Source organism: Chelonia mydas, chromosome 1, assembly GCF_015237465.2.
Source record: "Chelonia mydas isolate rCheMyd1 chromosome 1, rCheMyd1.pri.v2, whole genome shotgun sequence".
In the NCBI taxonomy this organism is placed as follows: domain Eukaryota; kingdom Metazoa; phylum Chordata; order Testudines; family Cheloniidae; genus Chelonia; species Chelonia mydas.
Window position 1 is genome coordinate 332636702 of NC_057849.1, and position 23141 is coordinate 332659842.

The 23141-nt window shown below is 42.8% G+C and overlaps 1 protein-coding gene across 6 annotated transcripts in view; it reads left to right on the forward strand.

Moving 5' to 3' along the window:
• The window catches only part of BEND7 (BEN domain containing 7), a 56869-nt gene that overhangs the window by 16854 nt on the left and 16874 nt on the right, over nt 1–23141 (forward strand). For 4 of the 6 annotated variants that reach the window (XM_043552769.1, XM_043552759.1, XM_037889293.2 and 1 more), the window contains 4 exons: nt 1694–1816; nt 5198–5463; nt 15614–15839; nt 22620–22739. In XM_043552769.1, coding sequence (XP_043408704.1) covers nt 1694–1816; nt 5198–5463; nt 15614–15839; nt 22620–22739 — 735 coding nt within the window. Of the gene's footprint in view, nt 1–1693; nt 1817–5182; nt 5464–15613; nt 15840–22619; nt 22740–23141 lie in introns of all 6 variants that reach the window. The other 2 variants (XM_027823335.3, XM_027823334.3) reach the window with 1 other exon arrangement.

Genomic DNA, 23141 nt, shown 5'->3' on the forward strand with positions numbered 1-23141 from the left:
CTGATCCAGAAGGTACGAGCTGAAACTAGAAAGTTATTAACAAATAGGAGGGAGTTCTGAGAAGAGCAACAAAAGTAATTGAGGCTGGAGGGACTTCTGAGAGAAGATTAAATGAGTTAATTACTTGTCTGTATTTCCACTCGGCAAAACTTGTTGCTCAGGGGCATGAAAAAAAGACATTCCCCGAGCAACATAAGTTGCACTGACATAAGTGCCAGTGTGGACAGCGGTATGTCAGCAGGGGAGCTTCTCTCGCTGACATAGCTACTGCCACTCCTTGCGGGTGGTTTAATTATGTCAACAGGAGAGGTTTCTCCCGTCGGTGTAGAGCAGCTACACGAGAGATCTTACAGTGCCACAGCTGCATCAGTACAGCTATGCCACTGTAAGCTCTCTAGTGTAGACATCCTTAGAGTTTGCTAAATGATAACTAAAGGGCACATGATAACTCTACTAGTCAGGTTAGAGAAAAAATAAACAATGGTACTCTCCCAATGTCCGCACACCTGTGATACAAAAATGAAATGACTTGTATTAGGTTGTTCAGAACTTCATAATATGATCATCCCTCTTCTTTTGTGCTTTGCAAAACAGTAAAATAGTTACCAATTTAAATAATCATCGTTAGTCTTCAGTATTAATGGTCATTGAAATGAATAGGGGCAGTTCATGTCTGGTTGCAGGTTCAGACAGATATCTTTGCAGCTGTTGACATTCTATTTGAATTTTGAAGGTTTTCTTTGCACCTTTAAAGGCTAGAAACTTAATTCTTTTTTAACAAAAACTTTAGATTCTCCAGCACAAGATACAGCTAGCAGAGGAAAGTACCAGCTCTCTGAGCTTTTGGGAGCCACCCCATTTCAAGACCTGCAAGTATGTGAAAGATGAAAATAGTCTGGAGGCTGAGGCAAAGTTAAGGGTTTTACAGGGCGGGGTAGAACTAGAAGTGAAAGAAAGAGATTAAGAAAAGAAAAATGAGGCTGAAATATCAATAAGAAATTCTGGACAAAGCAATCTATTGGATTGTTGAATAATCTCCCAAGGGGAGTTGTGAGAACACAATCTCCTGGGACACAGCATGAGAGAACATGCTGTAGGAAACAAACCAGTACTGGCAGAAGGATGGAGCAGATTATGTAGGTTTTCTTGCCGATGGTTCTTTCCCATCAGTAATTTCTGTGACCAGAGGATGTGATTTTCGTTCTCTGCTCTTCATGTTATAAAGCAACATGTGTAGGTAGCATCCAAGAAATTTTAGAATTGGTAGGCCCTATTTAATTCTTAATATAAACCTTTATTACACAGACGCTACCCATTCTTTGTAGGGCTGTTCTAGGAGATGGGTTTTTTTTGTCCATGATAAAGTTGAATATGTTTATAATGAGATTTGGAGCTATTGTTATCTGAGATGAACTAGCCTGACAATAGAGAGCCCTGCTGTGAGAGTGCATTGTGTTCACAGTTTTGTGCAGTTCTCATCAACCCCTGTAATACCATGTCCCCCTGAATATGTAAGCACATATACTAGTAACTGGATAAAACCCAATGGCCCCCTTCTCCCAAAAATGAATGTTTTGGTAATTATTGGCTGTGCTTTCCTTGCGTCCAATTTCACAATAGTGTACATTGTTAGCTTCGAAATCCTGTCCAGCTCTTTTGATTGTATCCTTATTTTATTTCACTTCTTCTTCAGGAGAGCTTCCAGGGGTCAGTTCATCAGTTGGACCAAACTGTTGTACCTGTAATTGCCAGTCAACTTTGCAGGCCATTCTCCAAGAGCTGAAGACAATGAGAAAGTTAATGCAGATTCAAGCAGGTACCATGATCTCTCTCTCTCTCTCTCTCTCCTTTAATCTGTGTCTGATATCTTTAGTCAGGATATTTCTAAAGTGTTTTCACTATGAAGAATAGTCAGGGTTAGAGAATCTAATAGCCCAGGGAGACAAGGGTTCAAGTCCCTGCTTCTTGGGGGTCAATTTTTCAAAAGTGCCTAGGTGCCATAGGAGTCCACTCAGCCCATTAAGGCCTTTATGACCCCAAGGTTTGGATCCACAAAGAGACTTAGGTGTTGCTATGCTAAGCATCACAATGCCTAATTTTTAGATGCCTGGAAAATCACTAGAACAACAGTGTGATCCACAAAGCCTGAGTTATGCACCTAGGCTCTCTGTACAACAAATGGGAAGAGATAGGTACCTTAGACTGCAGTTCACAAAAGCCAGCATGCTATGTGGGGAGATGACAACCAGCTGTTTGTGTCCTAAATCCTGCCTCTCTCATGGAGATATGCTCCTAAATCTGGGCTGCAGAAAGGCCTCTCTCTGCTTGTGGTCCACTAATGGGAACCCCTCTTAGGCACCCCGAGTTATTTCTTGTGGGAATAAATTAGGCAGCTACCTAACTCCACATAACATGGTCTGGGAGGAAGGGGAGAAGGAGGAGGAGTCGCAGCTCCTTCGTAACTTTTAGCTCAGTGGTTGGGGTATTCACCCGGGATGTGGGAGATCCTGGTTCAGTTCCCCACTCTGCCTCATGGGGAGAAGGGATTTAAATGGGTTCCCCACCTCTGACAAGTTATGCTGTTCATAGTCTCTGAGGAGAAGGCAAAGCAGGCCTGTTTAGGCCATCTGTCATGCTGGAGAATTCACAATGTAGGCAGGGAACTGTGCAGCCTGGAAGTACCCCAGTCAGGAGGAGGAGAAATGCAGGTCTCAGCCCAAGAGAGGTGACAGCTGGGAAGTCAGAAGTCTGAAAGTGGGTGCCCTTGGTGAACCATGAGAGGGAAACACAGGAGCAGTCATCTGAAATATGACAGCCATCAGTTAGAATTTGGAGGGGAGGGGAATTCTTTTAATTGAAATGTGGTGGAAGTTGAAAGGACAAAGAAGGTGATTGTACGCATACAGTATCATATTTGAAATAATGTTACTATGAGCTAAGTATGGATGAGATGAGTATTGAAATGTCAGCTATCGCGAGTAAAGGTGTTCGGTTTCAAAGAAGTGTGAGGGTCCTCAGCCTCTACGCACATAAGAAATCCTTTACACAAGTAGTTAAATTGACTTCAGGGGGATTATGTGCATCAGTAAGGATACTTGTGGATAAAAAATGCAGGACTAGACCTTCTCCAATAAAACTGGAATCCAGGATAATAGGAGTGTTTTTCTTTCCATGCTGTGTATCTGTAATGTAAATAAGTTGGTAAGTTAATGGACCTCTTGATGAAAAGCTTTGGGAAATAGTTTATAGTTTGTGGTATGTAGACACTTGTTTGGCACTCTTGTTATTAAAAAAAAGAATTAGCACCTAAAATACAAACTTGTACATGAAAGTATAATGATTTATTCTGATAGTTAAGCACCTTCCTATTTAAATGACAAAGTACAAATTGCAGCCCTTGTAGTCGTTGCCAGAAACCTCTCCAAAATCCATTAAGTAAATACCACTATGAATGGGGTTCCTATTAAGAAACCTTTGCAGAGGATGGCAGTTTGCTGTTCACTGGAAGCTGTAGCATTTTCAATGGGGTTTTCAATTGCCCATCGATAAAAATAAGGCCTGTTCTACATTAAAAAGGTACATTGACCCAGCGACAGTCGCTCTGGAGTGTGAAAAATCCACACCCTTTAGTGATGTAGTTAAACTAATTAACCCCCCAGTGTAGACAGTGCTAGATCAATGGAAGAATTCTTCTGTCAACCTAGCTACCACCTCTCAGGGAGGTGGAGTACCTATGCTGACAGGAGATATGATTGATCTCTATAAAGACATCAGAGGGGTAAACACCAGGGAGGGTGAGGAGTTGTTTCCTTAAAGGGCCAATGTTGGCCCAAGAACAAATGGATATAAACTGGTCATCAACATGTTTAGGCTTGAAATTAGACTATCATTTGTAACCATCAGAGGAGTGAAGTTCTGGGACAGTCTTCCAAGGGAAGCAGTGGGGGCAAAAAACCTGACTGAACTTTCCAGACTGAGCTTGATAAGTCTATGGAGGGGATGGTGACATGAGATTGCCTACAATGGCATGTGGCCCATCTGCAGCTGCTAGTCGCAAGTGTCTCCAGTGATTGGAGATGGGATACTAGATGGGGAGGGCTCTGGATTACTATAGAGAATTCTTTCCCAGGCGTCCAGCTGGTGGGTCTCACCGATGTGCTTGGGGTCTAACTGATCACTATATTTGGGGTTGGGAAAGATTTTCCCCCCAGGTCAGATTGGCAGAGACTTTGGGGGGTTTTCACCTTCCTTTGCAGCGTGCGGCAGGGGTCACTTGTTCATAGAGTAAATGGTGAATTATCTATAACTTGAAGTCTTTAAATCATGATTTGAAGTCTTCAGAAAGTCAGCCAGAGGTTTGGGTTTATTATAGGAGACAGTGGGTGAGGTTCTGTGCCCTGTGATGTGCAGGAAGTCAGCCTAGATGGTCACAATGGTCCCTTCTGGCCTTAAAGTCTATGAGATGGGAGAACCCCTCCCATTGGAATAGGTAGTGTATACACTGAGGTGCTGCTGCAGCTGTGCTGCTATAGTGTTTCAAGTGTAGACAAGCCCTGAGCTGCTTGATACTGATTATTTAGCCCTGATTCTGCAATCTGATCCACGTGGCTGGACCTTTACATCTGCACAAAGTCAATCCAGACAGATCCGATTGCAGGAGTAGGGCTTTAATTTGTAAGGCACGTATGTGTCCTTGAAAAATGCTGTATAAATATAAAATATTAATATATGTCAGAAAGAAGAACCATTAGGCTTCAAAAAAAGCCAACTGGTATGAAGTCCAGGTAACTGTTTCCCAGAATGTAGAAATTAAACTGTTAAATATTTTTTACTAATTCTTGATAAAATAGTTTTTTAAATGTTCTTTTTGAGCCAATTTTCTTTAGAAAAGAGCGTGATTGCTAATGCATCTAGAGTTTTCTTATTTATGTCAGTAAAAAATGTTGAAAGACCATAAGATCTTTGATAATGCCAGAGGATATACAATTTCACACAACTGTAATCATTGTTCAAGTACTTTTTTCAATATTAAGGGTTAATTATGCAACCTGAGAAAATAGAAATGCTTCATATGCACAAACTGTATTGTAAACAGTGCTGCTTAGCCACAGGATGAATACAGCAAGTCAATAACTTGGTTTAACCTGTAGTGGTGTACGTGTTTCTATAAATATATTCACAGCTGTTTTCCCTTCAGTTGGCACCCAAAACAGACAGCAGCCTCCGATTCCCCTGATCTGTGCACAGAAGTCAACAATATCAAGAAAGAGAAATAAAAAGAAAAAATTGCCCCAAAAGACTCTTGAGCCCATTACTATGAATAAGAAGCCCAGCACTGTAGAGAAGGAAAAGAAGCTGTCAGCAAACTCTGAAAGATCCAGCTTGCAAGCAGCTGAACATACTCTAAAGCCAGAGACCCATGTTTCAGGATTTGGTATCATTCTTGAATCATCTTCCTCAGATGTAAGTTGATATTTCAGTTGCATAAAATGCCAGAGAACTTTACAGCACTATCACTTAGGGATCAATGTTGAAGTCTACTTGAGGCTATATTGTTCCCTCTACCTCAAAAAAAGTGAGGATTTGGATTTGGAGTCATGAAAGGGGAGTGCTGCTTCCAAAGCCTTGTATTCTCTTTCCCTGACCACATAGAAACCACACTGTAGGTGCTCTGTAGGGATCAGGAGCTCTGTTTGCCCCTGCAAGATAAACTTGCTGTCCCCATCTGCCATGCTACCCAGGGCCAAGGTAAGTCCAGGAGCCCCTGCAAGGAGCAGTGTAAGGAATTCACAACCCTAGCCTTTCTTGACTAATGTAATTATTCCACACCTAAGCTTTGCTCCTGAAAAAACATATTTATTTACTTAATTTTACACACTTGAGTAATTCTGTTGGCTTCAGAGGGACTGCTCACATGAATAAAGTTTAAGTATGTGTGTAAATCTTTGCAAGATTCAGGTATTTAACTTTCATCCCTGTTGTATCCAAGTAAAGGCCTTGATCCTGCTGTTGAAGTCAGTGGGGCTCTGTATGAGTGCAAGAGGCTGCCCAGGCAGATCCAGTTGCAGGATTAGAATTAGCAGCTATTGGAGTATATGACTGGGTCATTGGAAGGTTGCAGGTGGCATTGCCTCCTTACTTCAGTTAATATGTATATTTTGATTAATGAAGTGTCTATCTGGTGACCATAGGGGTGGCTGATTGGCTTTGTTTAATGATCAGATGGGTGATGTCTGAAAAGTTCACTGATGAATAAGCTGATCATTAATTTCTTTAATATATTTTTAATTTTGAGAAGGCAGTTTCCAATTTCCTAAGTACAGTGAGCTAGCAGAACATAATTAAATTTTGTATCAATGAGCGTAAATGAAAAGAATCCTGTAGATAATGTTGTACCTTTCTAGAAGTGCAAACTAATAATAAAAAAGAGCAGTCATGATAATTCAGTTATATAGATGCAAGCTACACCACTAATTAGATTACAGTGTCATGCAAGAGAGTCTGTGTAACGATATATAGCAACTACAGTAGTTTAATGCTTTTCAAAGGTTCTTTTGTTGCAGTATTGTGATTAGAAATGTTTGAAGCGATAGTAGATAGTAGACTCTGAAACAGTAGATATTGGGTAACTTCTGACTCAAATATGCAATTTACATTTATAAGACTTCTGTGCTTGTGGCTTGATTTTTAGGTTGGATCTCCAGTTTTTCAGGAAGGTTTGTGTGCGCAATGGAATTTCATCCACAGTTTTGTGGGTTCGTTTCATTCACACTAGTTCTGTGGTGATTTATTCTGGCCGCAGTTCCTTGTAGATGGCAGTTTTGCACCCTGAAAATGGAAGCTTGGCTTAAAAATTGGGCCTCATCTTGCTTCCATTGTTTGGAACTACCAAACGCTATCTGCCACGCTTGTTGGTTCAGTATGTTTCCAGCATCTGAACCTTCCCCACCACCAAAGCAGCTTCGGACAGTTCTGAAAATAAGCAAGATTTTTTTTTATTATTATTTAAACCATATGGGTTTTATTTTCAAAAGAAGAAAGCTGAGGTTTGGGAGTGGATATATTTACCAGTGGAAATAAAATGAAATCTCTGAAAATTTTGAATGGATTAAATAATATCACTTTTTAAAAAGAATGAATAAGGACATTGTTTTATCTTTTCCTTCTATTTATTTATAGGCATTTCTATTGCACTCATGGCCATCGTGTCTGAGCGCCTATGAAAACCGAAAGGCAGTTTTGAAGTACAGTATATAAATACTCTCACTGGAAAATTGTACGAATTGCGCCTTGTATGTACTGATTAATACAATTACTAACCAGTGTCAATATTATTTTCACTACATCTTTGCCTAGAAAGCGATCCCCATTCGACTTCAGTAAATCAAGGATAACTTCACTGAAACCAATGTTAAGGTTTCAGTTGAGGTACCCTGGAGTCACATCAGTGGATCAGAGCTCAGAATCTGGCCGATCAACCAGATTAGCCCTTTTTAAATGTAATGATCACTTACTTATAGTTAAACTTTCTTGTCTTTGCTTTACTATTAATGCAGATAATTTATATTACGCTGTACATGAATAGTTACCCACCAGTTCTTTATACCCTGATTATTATCTGCTAACAAGAGCTATTCCATTTGATAAATCACATTCAAAATTGTCCATGAAATCTCAATTAAGTACTGATTGCCTTTGATTGAAGAATAATTTGCTACTAAAGGAATGCAGTGATAAATCAGCATTTTACCTTCAATTTATGTGTCTGAGGTACAAATTGATTAATTTATTTTAAAAAGCCTAAATTAACATTACATTGACTCTGTTCTCTCCCTTCCCCCTCCTCCGATGCACAGGTGTTTTTCACAGGTAATTCACAGTAGTATTAATTAGATTATTTTATGGCATTTCCTCCTTGCATCACTGGGATCTTGTTAGACCATATCTACACAAGCACTTACGTTGGCAAAACTTTTGTCGCTCATGGGTTTGAAAAAAAATCACCCCCCTCAGCGACGTAAGTTTTGCTGGCCTAAGCGATTGTGTGCACAGTGCTATAGCTACTGCTGATTGATGAGCTGCTTTTATTATGTCGACAGGAGAGCTCTGTCCCATCAGCATAACACGGCATAACATATGCCGCTGTAAGCTTGTACATGTAGACATGGCCTTAGATTTCTAAGGCTGTGTCTACACTAGAAAGCTTACAGTGGCATAGCTGTACTGATGCACTTGCGCTGCTGTCAGATCTCTTCTGTAGCCCTCTATGCTGATGGGAGAGGGCTCTCTCGTCAACATAATTAAACCACCCCCAACAAGCAGCAGTAGCTATGTGGGTGAGAGAAGCTCTCCTGCAGCATAGCGCTGTACATGCTACCTCTTATGCCTGTGCATGCATCTTTGAAAACATATCCATAGTATTTGCAGGTGGACGTTTGCATTATTAAAACAAAATGTTGCTTGAGCAAACCTGCCCAAAATGTGTAATTGCACAAAAATACACATTGTTCATGCCCAATGTGTATTGTGAGGTGGGGATCCTCTCAGAGATCTTTGGGAAATGTTAGACCTAAAAGTGCTTAATAAGAGAGTCTAGCTGTGTAGGAAATACAAGGCAGTGATATTTTCCTCCTTTTCTTCTGGCGGTGTCATTTAGCTGTATGATTTACCACAATTTCTTTTTGCTATAATAAGATGTTAATTTAATGTCGTCATATTCTAAGGATGCACTCAGGCTACATGCTAACAAGAAGGAGAGTGATTCACAAGCCAACGCAGGATTTGGGAGCAATCATTTACTCAGTTTCTGCCGTCTTTCACACACACGAGTTGTCCTTGCACTGCGAGGTCCTACTGACTTGACTTCCTGTGGAGCTTTGAATAGAACTTAAAGCCAGTACCCTGCTGGAAGATGGTTGCCGTACAACCACCTGTCCTCCCTGGGAACATATCCCTTCTGTGGTGCCCCATGAGTGAACTGCTCCATTAGTGCAGAAAGATGCAGATTGTACTCCCTGTGCTCATTGGGAGTGAATCAGATCCACTAAAGGGTCATATAAACCCTATTTTAAAAGGCTATTTGGCCTTTTCCAAATGACATTGTTCTGGTGGTGACCTTCTGGGCCCTACCTGTAATTACATATTGCAAGGTATCCTTGCCCTTTGGGTTTTTGTTTTGTTTAGTTTTTTGCTGTGTACAAAGAAGTAGCATAGTAAGTGTTGAGTAGCTGCAATGGTACATAAAGATGACAATCTGTATAATTATTTGACTTGCCTTTTAATGTGCTCATTCACTGGTTACTTTTATTTCAGTAAAATAAACTGTTCTTAGAGTGATTGCTCGTATAGATTCCAATTAGGTGTGTCCGCGCCACGTGCACAGTGATCGGAATGTTTTTTCCCCTAGCAGCACCCGTCGGGTTGGCTGTGGAGCCCCCGGGCGTGATGCCTTCATGGCGCTCAATATATGACCCTGTCGACCCGGTGCCTCCTCAGTTCCTTCTTACCGCCAGTGATGGTCGTTAGAACTGTGGCATCTTGCTTTGCAAGCTCTCCATGTTTCCCTAGCTTCTCTTTCAGACTGTATTGTGTAGTAGTTCAGTTCTTAGTTTGTTCTTAGTTATTGTAGTTCTAGTTAGTAGTTAGTTAGCTGTTGGACTGGAGGGTTTACCCTTCACCCTGACTGTGTTCTCTTTGTGGGACTTACATGCTTAAGTCCCAGGGGTTCGAGCCCTGCAAGTCCTGTAACAAGCCCATGCCAACGGGCGACCCTCATTACGCTTGTTTAAAGTGTCTGGGGAAGCACATCAGTCAGAAGAGTGCAGGATTTGTAAGGGCTTTTGCCCCCGAACCAAGAAGGAGTGGGGCTTTAGATTGAAACAGCTCCTTATGAAGGCAGCACTTAGACCACAACCCACATCGGCGCGGCAGGACCCAGTCCCCCCTTTCCCCCCACCCCCCCATCTCTCTTCAGGGACCCGTCTCATGAGCATCTCCTTATCCAGGAGATGCAGGCACTCCTCGCCATAGGAGTGGTGGAGGAGGTTCCTCACTGGCAAGGGATTCTATTCCTGCTATTTCCTAATCCCCAAAGCCAAAGGGGGTCTCAGATTCATTCTAGGCCTGCAAGGACTCAACAAGTTCATGGTAAAGTTGAAGTTCTGCATAGTTTCCCTCAATATAATTATCCCTTCTCTGGATCCAGGAGACTGATTCTCCACCCTCGACATGAAAGATGCATACTTTCACATAGTGATTCTCCCTGCTCACAGACACTTTTTCAGGTATCTGATTGATCAAAAACATTATCAGTTCACGGTCCTTCCCTTCGGCCTGTTGACAGCCCCACAAGTGTTCACCAAGTGCATGTCAGTGGTAGCAGCCTTCTTCTGAAGGAGGCAGATGCAGGTATACCCTTACTTTGAAGATTGGGTGCTCAGGGAGCATACCAGAGAACAGGTGGAGTCACAGGTCTGTCTGGCCATATCCATGTTTGAGAGACTGGGTTTCCTCCTCAACATGAACAAGTCCACCTTGTCTCCGACCCAGAGGATAGAGTTTATCGGAGCCCCAATTCCAAGCCATGGCAAGCATCATTCCATGCATGAGAGAATACCTGACCACTACAGCAAGGAATTGCCTCAGTCTCCTTGGTCACATGGCAGCCTGCACATACGTGGTCCAACATGCCAGGCTGAGACTCAGATCTCTGCAGACGTGGCTCACTTCGACATATCGCCCGGGGCGCGACAGCCTGGGACTAGCGGTCACAGTGACATAGCAGGTGCTAGAGTCACTCCGGTGGTGGCTTGATGCTCGAATAGTCTGTAAAGGAGTCCCCTTCAGCAGCCCTCAGCTGTCCTTGTTTCTAGTTAAGGACGCATCAGCAATAGGTTGGGGTGCACATCTGGGATATCTGCGAATGCAGGGCCTCTGGTCACAGGATGAGCTTTTTATCCATATCAATATCAAGGAGCTCAGAGCGGTGTGATTCGCATGCCAGGCCTTTCAGTCTTGTCTGCAAGGCCAGCCACGTGGCCGTCATGACAGACAACACCACTGCAATGTTTTACATCAACAAGCATGGTGGAACCTGGTCCTCGCCCTCTGTCAGGAGGCTCTCAGTCTGTGGGAATTCTGTATAGCCCACTCCATTCACCTGGAAGCATCATATCTGCCAGGAGCCCAGAACTTACTGGCAGACCACCTCAGCAGATCCTTCCACAGCCAGTCTATCTGGCTAGACTTTACTCCATCTTCCAGAGGTGCGGGTTTCCCCAGGTCGACCTGTTCACCACTCAGAGCAACAGGAAGTGCCCAGTTTTTTTCCTTCCAGAAAAGCAGCCCGGGCTCAATCACAGACACATTCCTGCTACCCTGGGGAGGCTGTTTGCGCTACGCCTTTCCCCCGATCACTCTCGTGCACAAGGTCCTGCTCAAGGTCCGCAGAGACGGGGCAGAGATCATAGAATCATAGAATATCAGGGTTGGAAGGGACCTCAGGAGGTCATCTAGTCCAACCCCCTGCTCAAAGCAGGACCAATCCCCAATTAAATCATCCCAGCCAGGGCTTTGTCAAGCCTGACCTTGAAAACTTCTAAGGAAGGAGATTCTACCATCTCCCTAGGTAACGCATTCCAGTGTTTCACCACCCTCCTAGTGAAAAAGTTTTTCCTAATATTCAACCTAAACCTCCCCCACTGCAACTTGAGACCATTACTCTTTGTCCTGTCATCTTCTACCACTGAGAATAGTCTAGAACCATCCTCTTTGGAACCACCTCTCAGGTAGTTGAAAGCAGCTATTAAATCCCCCCTCATTCTTCTCTTCTGCAGACTAAACAGTCCCAGTTCCCTCAGCCTCTCCTCATAAGTCATGTGTTCCAGACCCCTAATCATTTTTGTTTCCCTTCGCTGGACTCTCCAATTTTTCCACATCCTTCTTGTAGTGTGGGGCCCAAAACTGGACACAGTACTCCAGATGAGGCCTCACCAATGTCGAATAGAGGGGAACGATCACGTCCCTCGATCTGCTCGCTGTGCCCCTACTTATACATCCCAAAATGCCATTGGCCTTCTTGGCAACAAGGGCACACTGTTGACTTATATCCAGCTTCTCGTCCACTGTCACCCCTAGGTCCTTTTCCGCAGAACTGCTGCCTAGCCATTCAGTCCCTAGTCTGTAGCGGTGCATTAGATTCTTCCGTCCTAAGTGCAGGACCCTGCACTTATCCTTATTGAACCTCATCAGGTTTCTTTTGGCCCAATCCTCCAATTTGTCTAGGTCCCTCTGTATCCTATCTCTACCTGCCACCGTATCTACCACTCCTCCTAGTTTAGTATCATCCGCAAATTTGCTGAGAGTGCAATCCACACCATCCTCGAGATCATTTATGAAGATATTGAACAAAACCGGCCCCACGACCGACCCTTGGGGCACTCCACTTGATACTGGCTGCCATCCAGACATGGAGCCATTGATCACTACCCGCTGAGCCCGACAATCTAGCCAACTTTCTACCCACCTTATAGTGCATTCATCCAGCCCATACTTCTTTAACTTGCTGACAAGAATACTGTGGGAGACCATGTCAAAAGCTTTGCTAAAGTCAAGAAACAATACATCCACTGCTTTCCCTTCATCCACAGAACCAGTAATCTCATCATAGAAGGCGATTAGATTAGTCAGGCATGACCTTCCCTTGGTGAATCCATGCTGACTGTTCCTGATCACTTTCCTCTCGTGTAAGTGCTTCAGGATTGATTCCTTGAGGACCTGCTCCATGATTTTTCCGGGGACTGAGGTGAGGCTGACTGGCCTGTAGTTCCCAGGATCCTCCTTCTTCCCTTTTTTAAAGATGGGCTCTACATTAGCCTTTTTCCAGTCGCCGGGACTTCCCCCGATCGCCGTGAGTTTTCAAAGATAATGGCCAATGGCTCTGCAATCACAGCCGCCAACTCCTTTAGCACTCTCAGATGCAGCGCATCCGGCCCCATGGACTTGTGCACGTCCAGCTTTTCTAAATAGTCCCTAACCACTTCTTTCTCCACAGAGGGTTGGCCACCTACTCCCCATGCTGTGTTGCCCAGCGCAGCAGTCTGGGAGCTGACCTTGTTCATGAAGACAGAGGCAAAAAAAGCACTGAGTACATTAGCTTTTTCCACATCCTCTGTCACTAGGTTGCCTCCCTCATTCAGTAAGGGGCCCACACTTTCCTTGACTTTCTTCTTGTTGCCAACATACCTGAAGAAACCCTGCTTGTTACTCTTAACATCTCTTGCTAGCTGCAGCTCCAGGTGCGATTTGGCTCTCCTGATTTCATTCCTACATGCCCGAGCAACATTTTTATACTCTTCGCTGGTCATTTGTCCAATCTTCCACATCTCGTAAGCTTCTTTTTTATGTTTAAGATCCGCAAGGATTTCACTGTTAAGCCAAGCTGGTCGCCTGCCATATTTACTATTCTTTCAACACATCAGGATGGTTTGTCCCTGTAACCTCAATAGGGATTCTTTGAAATACAGCCAGCTCTCCTGGACTCCTTTCCCCCTCATGTTATTCCCCCAGGGGATCCTATGTATCAGTTCCCTGAGGAAGTCGAAGTCTGCTATCCTGAAATACAGGGTCCGTATTCTGCTGCTCTCCTTTCTTCCCTGTGTCAGGATCCTGAACTCGACCAACTCATGGTCACTGCCTCCCAGATTCCCATCCCCTTTTGCTTCCCCTACTAATTCTTCCTGGTTTGTGAGCAGCAGGTCAAGAAAAGCTCTCCCCCTAGTTGGCTCCTCCAGCACTTGCACCAGGAAATTGTCCCCTACATTTTCCAAAAACTTCCTGGATTGTCTGTGCACCGCTGTAGCGCTCTCCCAGCAGATATCAGGGTGATTGAAGTCGCCCATGAGAACCAGGGTGTGGTGGCACCAGCATGGCTCCAGCATGGCCTCAACAACACCGGCACACCACGCTTCTGGATCTGTCGGTCGACACTCCGATCACGTTGCCGCTCCTCCCCGACTTGATCACTCAGGACCACGGTCATCTTCGTCACCCAGACCTCCGGTCCCTCCTCCTCGTGGCCTGGAAGCTTCACGGCTGAATCCTATGGAGCTCCTGTGCTCGGAGCAGGTAAGGGAGGTCTTACTCTGCAGCAGAAAGCCCTCCACGAGGACCACATATCAGGCGAAGTGGAAGAGGTTCACTTGCTGGTGTGACCAGCGTCATATGCCCCCACTTCAGGCACCATTACCTCTTATTCTGGAGCACATTCTGCATCTGAAATAACAAGGCCTCGGAGTGTCATCCATAAAGATATACCTAGTGGCTTTCTTGGCTTTCCACCCCGGAGCCTCTGGACGCTCCGTCTTCGCCATCCCCATGGTTGGATGGTTCCTCAAGGGTCTGGACCAGCTACATCCCCAGATTAGACAGCCTTTTCCTGCGTGGGACCTTAATTTGGTCCTCTCCATTGGTGACTTGCTCCCTTCTCTACCTATCGTAGAAGGTAGCCTTCCTAATTGCCATCACATCAGCAAAAAGTGTGTCTGAGTTAAAGGCCCTTACCTCCAACCTACCTTACACAGTTTTCCACAAGAACATGGTGCAGCTCAGCCCTCACCCGGCCTCTCTGCCTAAAATGGCATCACATTTCCATACCAGCCAAGACCTATTCCTCCCTGTTCTTTTGTCCGAAGCCTCATACCAGGAGCCATGAGCAGAGGCTGCACTCCTTGGATGTTTGACAAGCGTTAGCCTTCTATATTGAATGCACCAAGCCATTCAGGAAATTGAACCAGTTGTTCATAGCAGTGGCTGACCGCATGAAAGGCCTACCAGTCTCATCTCAAAGAATATCTTCCTGGATCACGTCCTGCATCCACACATGCTACAAGCTGGCCAAGACACCAGCCCAGGCACTTACTGCACACTCCACAAGGGCACAGGCCTCATTGGTGGCATTCCTGGCCCAGGTCCCAATCCAAGAAATCTGCAGGGCAGCAACTTGGTCTTCTGTTTATACGGTACCTCTCATTATGCCATTGTCCAGCATGCCAGAGATGATGCAGCTTTTGTCAGAGCAGTGCTCCAATCTGCGATTCCATAACTCCAACCCCACCGCCTAGGTAAGGCTTGGGAGTCACCTAATTGGAATCGATATGAGCAATCATTCGAAGAAGAAAAAACGGTTACTCACGTTCTCGTAACTGTTGTTCTTCAAGATGTGCTGCTCATATCCATCCCAAACCCACCCGCCTTCCCCTCTGTCAGAGTAACCAGCAAGAAGGAACTGAGGAGGTGCCGGGTCAGCAGGGTCATATATTGAGTGCCATGAAGGCACCACTCTAGGGGGTTCCACAGCCAACCCAACGGGTGCTGCTAGGGGGAAAACTTTCCTACGACTGTGCACGCGGCACACACACACCTGATTGGAATGGATATGAGCAACACATCTCGAAGAACAACAGTTACGAGAAGGTGAGTAACCGTTTTTTATCATGACTCCTGGATAAGCTTCATGGATGTGATCACTAAGTGACAATAAAGTCTTGCTGGATGTGCATGTAGAACAACATGTGTGAACACTATTTTAATTAAAATATTTGTTTTCCTTTGGTAGCCAGAAGTGCAACTTGCTGAAGGCTTTGATGTCTTTATGCCCAAATCTCAGCTGGACTCTATATTATCAAACTATACTCGCTCAGGAAGCCTGCTGTTTAGAAAGCTGGTGTGTGCATTTTTTGATGACAAGACCTTGGCTAACTCTTTACCCAATGGCAAGAGGAAAAGAGGACTCAATGACAACCGAAAAGGACTAGACCAAAATATTGTGGGTGCAATAAAAGGTACATTTCTGCTTTGTTTCCTGTATATACATATCTCCATCCTTAGCTGAGAATATGCTCTAGTCATTGAGTAATGCCAGGAACTTAGAATCCTTGGCATTTGGGTCAGAAAAATGTGCATTCTTCTTTTTATAATTTTTCCATAATTTCTGATTAAGCTAGAGGCTCATGCCTAGGTCTCCAGCCCCTGAAGACATGTGATGAGATAAGAATCTCAATTTAAAATTTTTTTTTCTGGCCTTCATGGATGTAAAGAAAAACACTTGATATCCATTTTGAGTCAGAAGACAGCCTGAAACAATTGCTCCAACTAGAGAAATGCACTGCTCATTCATTAGATTGAAGCCTGCTGCCACTAAATGGAGATCCGGGGTCATGGGAGAACTCTCCTGAGTTTTACCTTGGGTCCTGGATTGCCATAATTCTGCCTTGGTCCTTCCAGATCAGGGTTGAGGCACATTGGCAGGGTAGAATGGAAAAGCTTGCTGTGCACCTGACAGTGTCATATCTGGTCTATGAATAACTGGATTAGTAGTTTTTGGCTGGCAGTGAGGTGGGAAAGATCTTATTGAGGAAAATCTAGTAAAGGAAATGAGTTTTGTATCTAATTCTGATGTCAGTGAGGTTGTGGTCCTGCTTGTCTTGTGAGAGTGAATTCCATAGTCTAGGTCAAGCTACTGTGAATGTTCTGTCCACCTCTGAGTTGTCTTCCCCCATTGACAATCAGTAGAATATAGCTGCAAGAGGAAATTATGGTCCAGGGCTTTGAGTATTAGGACAGAGACTCTGTATTCAACTTAATCAGGGAACTAGTGCAGAAAGGGGTGATCTGTGGTAAGTGGACAGGCTGCTACATTTTGTACCATCTGGAGCTTTTAAAGTACATGTGATTCATTCCTAGTTATGAGTGGCCATTAGCTAACCTGGAAGTTAAGAATATATGGACTATGGAGACCTGGGAGAAGGGTCAGAATCTGGGGGGAGCATGGGCCATTATAGCAGGGACAAGGGAGAGACAAGAGGAAACATAGAGGGGAAATCAAATCAGCGTCTTAGATATTTGTATACTAATGCAAGAAGGATGGGGAATAAACAAGAAGAACTAGAAATGCTAGTGAATAAACACGACTATGACAGTTGCATCACAGAGACTTGGTGGCATAATACACATGACAGGAATATTGGTATAGAAAGGTACAGTTTGCTCAGGAAGGACAGGCAGGGGAAAAGGGAGGAGGTGTTGCCTTGTATATCAAAGATGTATGCATTTGAACTGAGGCGGAGATGGAAGTAGGAGACAGACTTGTGGAAAGTTTCTGGGTAAGGATAAAAGGGGTAAAAACCAAGGGTGATGTCATGGTAGAGATCTACTACAGACCGCCTAACCAGGAAGAAGAAGCTGGATGAAGCTTTTTTTAAACAATTAACAAAATCATCCAAAGCACAGGACTTGGTGGTGATGGGGGACTTCAGCTACCCAGATATCTGTTGGGAAAATAACACAGTAGGGCACAGATTATTCAACAAGTTCTTGGAATGCATTGCAGATAATTTTTTATTTCAGAAGGTGGAGAAAGCAGCTATGGGAAAGCCTGTTCTAGATTTGATTTTGACAAATAAAGAGGAACTGGTTGAGAATTTGAAAGTGGAAGGCAGCTTGGATGAAAGTGATCATGAAATGATAGAGTTCATGATTCCAAGGCATGGTAGGAGGGAAAACAGCACAATAAACAAGATGGATTTCAAAAAGGCAGACTTGAGCAAACTCAGAGAGTTGGTAGGTAAGTTTCCATGGGAAGCAAGTCTAAGGGGAAAAATAGTTTGAGAGAGCTGGCAGTTTTTCAAAGAGACATTATTAAGGACACATGAGCAAACTATCTTACTGTGTAGGAAAGATAGGAAGTCTGGAGAGAGACCACCCTGGTTTAGCCAGGAGATCTTCAATGATCTGAAACTCAAAAAAGAGTCCTACAAAAAGTGGCAACTAGGTCAAATTACAAAGGATGAATATAAACAAATACTACAAGTATGTAGGGACAAAATTAGACAGGTCAGGGCACAAAACTAGATTAAACTAGCTGTAGACCTAATGGGTAACAAGAAAATATTCTACAAATACATTAGAAACAAGAGGAAGACCAAGGACAGGGTAGGTCCATTACTCAGTGAGGGGGAACAGACAATAACAGAAAATGTAAATAGGGCAGAAGTGTTAAATTACTTTTTTTTGTTTCAGTTTTCACCAAAAAGTATAGTAGCGATTGGCAGTCAAACATAGTGAATGCGAGGGAAAATGAGGTAGGATCTGAGGGCTAAAATAAGGAAAGAACAAGTTAAAAATTACTTAGATAAGTTAGATGTTGTCATTTCACCAGGGCCTGATGAAATACATCCTAGAATACTCAAGGAGCTGACTGAGGAGATATCTGAGCCATTAGCGATTATCTTCGAAAACTCATGGAAGACAGGAGAGACTCCAGAGAACTGGAAGAGGGCAAATATAGTGCCAAATCTATAAAAAGGGGAATACGGACAACCGGGGGAATTACAGACCAGTCATCTTAACTTCAGTACCCAGAAAGATAATGGAGCAAATAATTTAAGTAATCAATTTGCAAACATCTAGAAGATAATAAGGTGCTAAGTAACAGTCAACATGGATTTGTGAAGAAAAAACATGTCAAACCAACCTAATAGCTTTCTTAGACAGGGTAACAAGCTTTGTGGATGGGGGGAAGCAGTAGAAGTAGATGTTATATCTTGACTTTAGTAAGGCTTTTGATACTGTCTCGCATGACCTTTTCATAAATAAACTAGGGAAATGCAGCCTAGATGGAGATACTATAAGGTGGCTGCATAAATGGTTGGCAAACCATTTCCAGAATGTAAATCAGTGGTTCACAGTAAAGCTGGAAGGGCATATCGAGTGGGGTCCTACAGGGATCGGTCCTGGGTCCGGTTCTGGTCAATATCTTCATCATTGATTTAAATAATGGCATAGAGACTACACTTATAAAATTTGCAAACAGTAGGAAGCTGGGAGGGGTTGCAAGTGCTTTGGAGGATAGGATTAAAATTCAAAATGATCTGGACAAACTGGAGAAATGGTCTGAAGTAAATAGGATGAACTTCAATAAGAAGAAATGCAAAGTACTCTACTTAAGAAGGAACAATCAATTGCACATACAAAATAGGAAATGACCACCTAAGAAGGAGTACTGCAAAAGGGCTCTGGAGGTTATAGAGAATCGCAAGCTAAATATGAGTCAACAGTGTAACACTGTTGCAAAAAAAGCAAATATCATTCTGGGATGTATTAGCAGGAGTGTTGTAAGCAAGACACGAGAAGTCATTCTTCCACTCTACTCTGCGCTGATAAGGCCTCTACTGGAGTATTGTGTCCAGTTCTGGGTGCCACATTTCAGGAAAGACATGGACATATTGGAGAAAGTCCAGAGGAGAGCAGCAAAAGTAATTGAAGTTCTAAAAAGACATGAGCTATGAGGAAAGATTGAAAGAATTGGGTTCGTTTAGTCTGGAGAAGAGAAGACTAAGGAGGGACATAATAACAGTTTTCAAGTACATAAAAAGTTGTTAAAAGAAGGAGGCAAAGTATCCTCCGTGCTCTCTGAGGATAGGACCAGAAGCAATGCGCTTAAATTGCAGCAAGGGCGGTTAGGAAAAACTTCCTAACTGTCAGGGTAGCTGGAACGAATTGATAGTTGGAAGCACTGGAACGAATTGCCTTCGGAGGTTGTGGAATCTCCGTCATTGGAGGTTTTTAATAACACATTAGACAAACACCTGTCAGGAATGGTCTAGTTATTACATAGTCCTGCCTTGAGTGCAGGGGACTGGACTAGAGGACCACTTGAGGTCTCTTCCAGTCCTACTCTTCTCTGATTCTGATTGTGACCATGTCTAAGTCCTGACTTATATTTCTGATGGAATCTCTGGTATTGACTCTGAACCTGGTTGTGGTTGCACTAGGTTTCTATTAGAAGGTTGATTTTAGATTGCCTAACTCGGGGGAAAAAATTGGTTATTTCATGATTTGTCCAGTGAGGGGTTTCTTACACACTCTCCTCTGAAGAATCTGGTACTGGCCCCTCTGCAAGAGACAGAATACTGCACTAGATGGACCACTGATCTGATCTGTAATGGCAGTTTCTGTATAATGTTCATTGACTCAGTGCCTCCATTCACATCTTGTTGATTCTTTTGTCCCAATGCATTGACAATATATTAGCTTCGAAAGGTCCAGTAGAGAATACTGTATTGCTGATAAACATTGGCATACAAGGAAAACTTATTTTTTTACATGGTATCCTTCATACAAGTCCCAAAAAGCTTTACAGGGCAAGTTAGTCATAAACTCGAGAGAACAGTAAGGTTTGAATATGAATTTTAAAATCTGCTGACATGGAGGAAAGGGAGCAGGGGACAGATATTTCCAGTAGGTGGGGCAGCACCATTGAAATAGCAAAACTCGCCCCACTGTAGAAAGCAGCGGTCACAAGCAGTTAAACAAAAATGACCACATTTCATTTGAAAAGCCTGTGTTACAAACCCCTCAAAAATAGAATTTGTAATGGAAATAGAAATGTGTCTGTGGTGGTACTACTAGGCACTGCTATAATAAGAGGATTGCATTCACTGCATTTAGAGTATCAACCAAATGATAGTGCATGACCTTTGTCATGTTTCATTAGGGGAGCTCTTTCCTAGGGGCTAATGCAGCAAGTTGCCAAGGGTTGACACAGCGTGGAACTTTACTCAGCCTGACTCCAATAGCACTGGTTTCCCCTCGGGAGCTATGCTATAAGACACTGTGGTTTCATTTATTCCAAGTAATGACTGAGCCAGTATGAAATCTCCACAAGAACAACATCACGTTGTTTGCATTATCACTGAGACATTACTCTACCAAACTCACAGATATTGTTTAGTGATGATTTTTGTCCTTTTCCGTGACATAGATACAGAAATGGAGAAAAAGCTACATTCATTGGAGAAATTATCTGAGAACTTAAGGGCACACTGTCAACTTGAAAATCATCCTTCTGTCTGAAAACATTTTACCTGCCATCATTACAAGTTATATATAAGATTTCTATACCTGAAAATGATTAGAGGAGAAATTCTCTCTTTCTACTTTGTCCACACTTCGTGTAGCGATAATTTCACTGTTTTCCCTGTGTAGTCAATTCCTCCTGTTGTTTGTGTGTGTGTGTGTCTTTGTCTTTCACACAACATAGAGAGAGAAATCTTGTTTAAAAATAAGCAAACGTGATTGTAAAATCACAAAAATTGGCAGAGGAGTAGAAGCTGAAACTACTATCAACTTTTTTTAAATTTACTAGAATTCAAGTTGATGCCTGTTTCAAAGGACAGTGTAATCTTTCACCCCATAGACTCTCTGATATTGTAATCAGTTGATTATTATTACTTGTATTATTTGTATTATGGTAGCACGTAGGGATCCACAGGCATGGACCACAATCCCATTGTTCTAGGCGCTGTACAAACACAGAACTAAAAGACAGTCCCTGATCCAAAAAGCTTTCAATTCATGCAAAGCTGACCACCGCATCTATGTGAGACCCTGTTGACATCTGTGGATTCCAGTTGGGCTACCCCATGCCCTCATTGATCAGACTGCAGGATTGGGGCCATAGATTATAAACAAACAGCTGTATATTGTGAATAGTGCCTTACATTATTAAAACTGAAATAATTTTAAAAATACATTATTTTTTGACCCTTTATACTTATTTATTAATATTTTGAAGAGTGTGTGTGTGTATTTTATTTATATATATATAAAATCCTTCATATATCACTTATCCTCTTGTATTGTAAGCACTTTGAGCCAGAGACCATGTCTTCCTGTGTATTGCCCTAACATATTGATGCTCCAGATTTTGAGAGATCTGGCCACTACTGCGATAGTATTGTTAATCATAGTAATACTTTGACTATTTATGTTCTGATTTACTTTTCTCTCAGATGGACAATGAAAACAATTTGTCAGTTTCACCTTTGTTGATACTCAGTTTCATTTCTTGCTTTCAATGTTGCAATGTGTTAGGGTTTGCAGACACAGCAGGGGAATGTTTTATCTGTTTGTTTGTCATTGGAATTACAACAATTTTTGAAAATATATCTAGTATTTTAGGCTCTGTAAAAGCTTGTTTTTTTTTTTACAAAATCTAAGTTTTGGACCTGATTGACATTGTCCCCTTTAAAGCAGTTTGTTTTTATATATGTTTATAAAAGTTCAGGGTCCTCTTCTATTTTGCCAGTATGATAAATGCCCACTGAAGGTTTAGGACTTCTTCATATCTCCTGTTTGCTAGCAGCCTGACAGACAAGATCATGAGACCAGAAGGCCCAGGAGGGGACCTGCAGTTCTCCACTAATGCCAAAATGAATATGGTGAACCGGCAGTTATAAATATCTACCACTCATGAGGCTTAGTTCAGAGTTCACCATTTATTGTACTACAGATTTTCTGTATGTGACATAAATGAGATGTAGACATTCTCTCTCTTTCTCAGGTTTTTATAGGCAGTTAATCAATATAGTATCTAGGCACAAAATAATATTTTTAAAGATAAACACACAGAACATTGAATTGACCTTTGGCCTTGCCCTCCTAGTTTTGGCCACTTTAACTTCAGTTTTTTGTTGTTGTTGTTTTTATTCTCCTCCTCCTCTTTCCCCCCTCCTTCTCAATTTTGATAAGACACTTTAAAAAAATGGTACCTTTTATTTTAGTCTTCACAGAAAAATATTGCACTGCTAACCACGTGGATAAACTTCCTGGCCCCAGAGACTGGGTGCAGATTCTACAGGATCAAATTAAACTGGCAAGAAGACGGTTAAAAAGAGGCTCAGGTGAGCATGACAATGTCCGAAATAGCAACTAAGCATAAGACTAAAGTCATAGAGCCTGATGTTTTTCAGAGGTCAGCTGAGCACCCACCGCTCCCCTTGACTTTAATTGTCGTTGTGAGGGCTCAGTACCTCTGAAAATGAAGCCTGTATGCTTTTGGCATGTTACCGCTAGAATGCAAGATGTGGTGTTTTGAATGGTAATAGTCTTAAGGTATGTCTTCACTCTAGAGTTAAGTCAGACTCTTTCTCAGGTGTTGCCTCTAAGCCCTTCCTGTCCACCATACACACAACCATCTCACCTGAATTTAGTGGTGCTTTAAGCTAGCTTCCCAGCTGGGGCTATAGACTACTAGAGGTTAGGGGCTGCTTTCACTCGGGCTGGTAACCTGCCCACTTCTCAGT